Source organism: Galeopterus variegatus, unplaced genomic scaffold (assembly GCF_000696425.1).
Source record: "Galeopterus variegatus unplaced genomic scaffold, G_variegatus-3.0.2 Scaffold1650, whole genome shotgun sequence".
NCBI lineage: Eukaryota > Metazoa > Chordata > Mammalia > Dermoptera > Cynocephalidae > Galeopterus > Galeopterus variegatus.
The window spans coordinates 56,642-58,431 of record NW_007727761.1 but is presented as its reverse complement, the minus strand read 5'-3'; the positions used below and the strand labels follow the sequence as shown (position 1 = coordinate 58,431).

Here is a 1,790-nt window from a genome sequence, read left to right as displayed (position 1 = left end):
CACGGCCTGGGCCTGGCGCGGGGGGTGGGCACCGGGGCCCGGTCGGACATGGGCAAGAAGCACAAGAAGCACAAGTCGGACAAACACCTCTACGAAGGTGAGGAGTGGGCTGGGGTCGGGGGGCTCGTAGCGAGCCCGTGGCGGCTCGGTGGGCTTTTCGTTATTTCGCGATGACCCTAGAGCGCCCGAGGCGGACCGCCCCTCCCACGGCAGGCCCCGACCCCCCCAGAGGGCGCGGTCCCCCGAAGCCGCGCAGACCCCAGGCGGGGCGGCATTCGAACCTGCCCGGGTGGGTCTCTGCTGGGGCGGTGTGAGAAGGCCCCGAGAAGCCCGGGAGCGTTGGGGGCGGCCGGCGCCGCCGCACCCCTTGGCGAGGGTCGTCATTCAACAGGTGCTTCGTGGGGTGCCCACTGCGCGCCCAAAGCCACCCCGGCCTTGCTGCACCTTCGCGATCTGATCGGCGGCCACTGCATTGTTGGTACTGCCCGGCGAGCCCCTCCTCTTATCGAGGCGCTTTCCTTTTGTTTAAGAATATGTAGAGAAGCCCTTGAAGCTGGTCCTCAAAGTGGGAGGGAACGAAGTCACCGAGCTCTCCACGGGCAGCTCGGGACATGACTCCAGCCTCTTCGAAGACAAAAACGATCATGACAAGCACAAGGACAGAAAGCGGAAAAAGAGAAAGAAAGGAGAGAAGCAGGTTCCAGGGGAAGAGAAGGGGAGAAAACGGAGAAGAGTAAAGGTAAATGTGGTTGAATCACTTCAGCGTTGCTCATGGCACCATTTTCTAAATGGTCCCGCCTCCAGCTGCCAGCCTAACTTTTCTCTGTGTCTAATGAGCCTCTGAAGTGCCTGTAAAATCTGGCTTGTTTTGGAGAGGAGTAGGGCAGAATAGAAATGTGAATCATCTATGAGTTTCAGCAAATCTTTAATTATACTTTAAGGATTTGTACTCACACATCAGATAGGACAGCAGCTGAGTCCTGATTTTCAGGAGCTGCTTCAAAGAATGCTTTTTCCATCTAGGAAGGGTAAAAGGTCATGCTCAAGAAAGCCTCAGTGTTTGAGGTTTTTCAAAAGATCATTTGAAAAGTGAATGGGATTTATTGGGGCTCAGATTTTGTTCCGAAGTAGGTAATATAATGCCACATCTATAGTGAGCAACTTTCGTCTTCTCAAACAAAGTTTGAGTCTGTTGAGAAATTTTGATCAGAGATCTGTAATGGATATAACACCATTTGCATTTAGTAAAAAAGAATAACTAGCTATCTTCTTGCTTTGCAAGCTGGGCAAAATAATAATAATAATTAACTTTCCTTCCAAGGATGATTATATACATACCTGGAATTATCCCAGATTTCTGCACTTCCCAAATTTAACCTTTTATTAAGTGGCATATTAAATCATTTCCTGTATTTTGAAGGTAGAGTTTTATAATTTTTCTTATGTTTAAATATACAACAGAAGCTCTTTTCCATATGATTAAACACATTGATAAGTCACTAAGTCTTATAGACTTTCTCTTTAGAAGTTCTTACGTTTATTCCTTCCTTTCTGCGCCAGTTTTGAGTACCTTTGCCTAAACTTTCCTAAGTTATAAAAGCCACGATTTTTTATGCATATGATTTTATTTTTATAATTCAAGTGGTACATTAGTGGAAAAGTGAAAGAAAGAAAGTTTTTCAGTCCCTCATATGGTCTTCCTCTCCAGAGGTACCAGTTGTTGTTGTTTTTTTTAATTAATTTTTATTAATAGTAAAGAGATTCATGAACATAGTTTTGAAGTCAAGAGT

The 1,790-nt window shown here is 46.6% G+C and overlaps 1 protein-coding gene across 1 annotated transcript in view; it reads left to right on the top strand.

Moving 5' to 3' along the window:
* Window positions 1-6: 6 nt before the first annotated feature.
* BRD7 (bromodomain containing 7) overlaps window positions 7-1,790 on the top strand; it is a 40,371-nt gene continuing 38,587 nt past the window's right edge. The window contains exons 1-2 of the mRNA XM_008578250.1: window positions 7-97; window positions 531-739. Of these exons, the coding sequence (XP_008576472.1) occupies window positions 49-97; window positions 531-739 (258 nt within the window). The 5' untranslated portion in view covers window positions 7-48. The remainder of the gene's footprint in view (window positions 98-530; window positions 740-1,790) is intronic.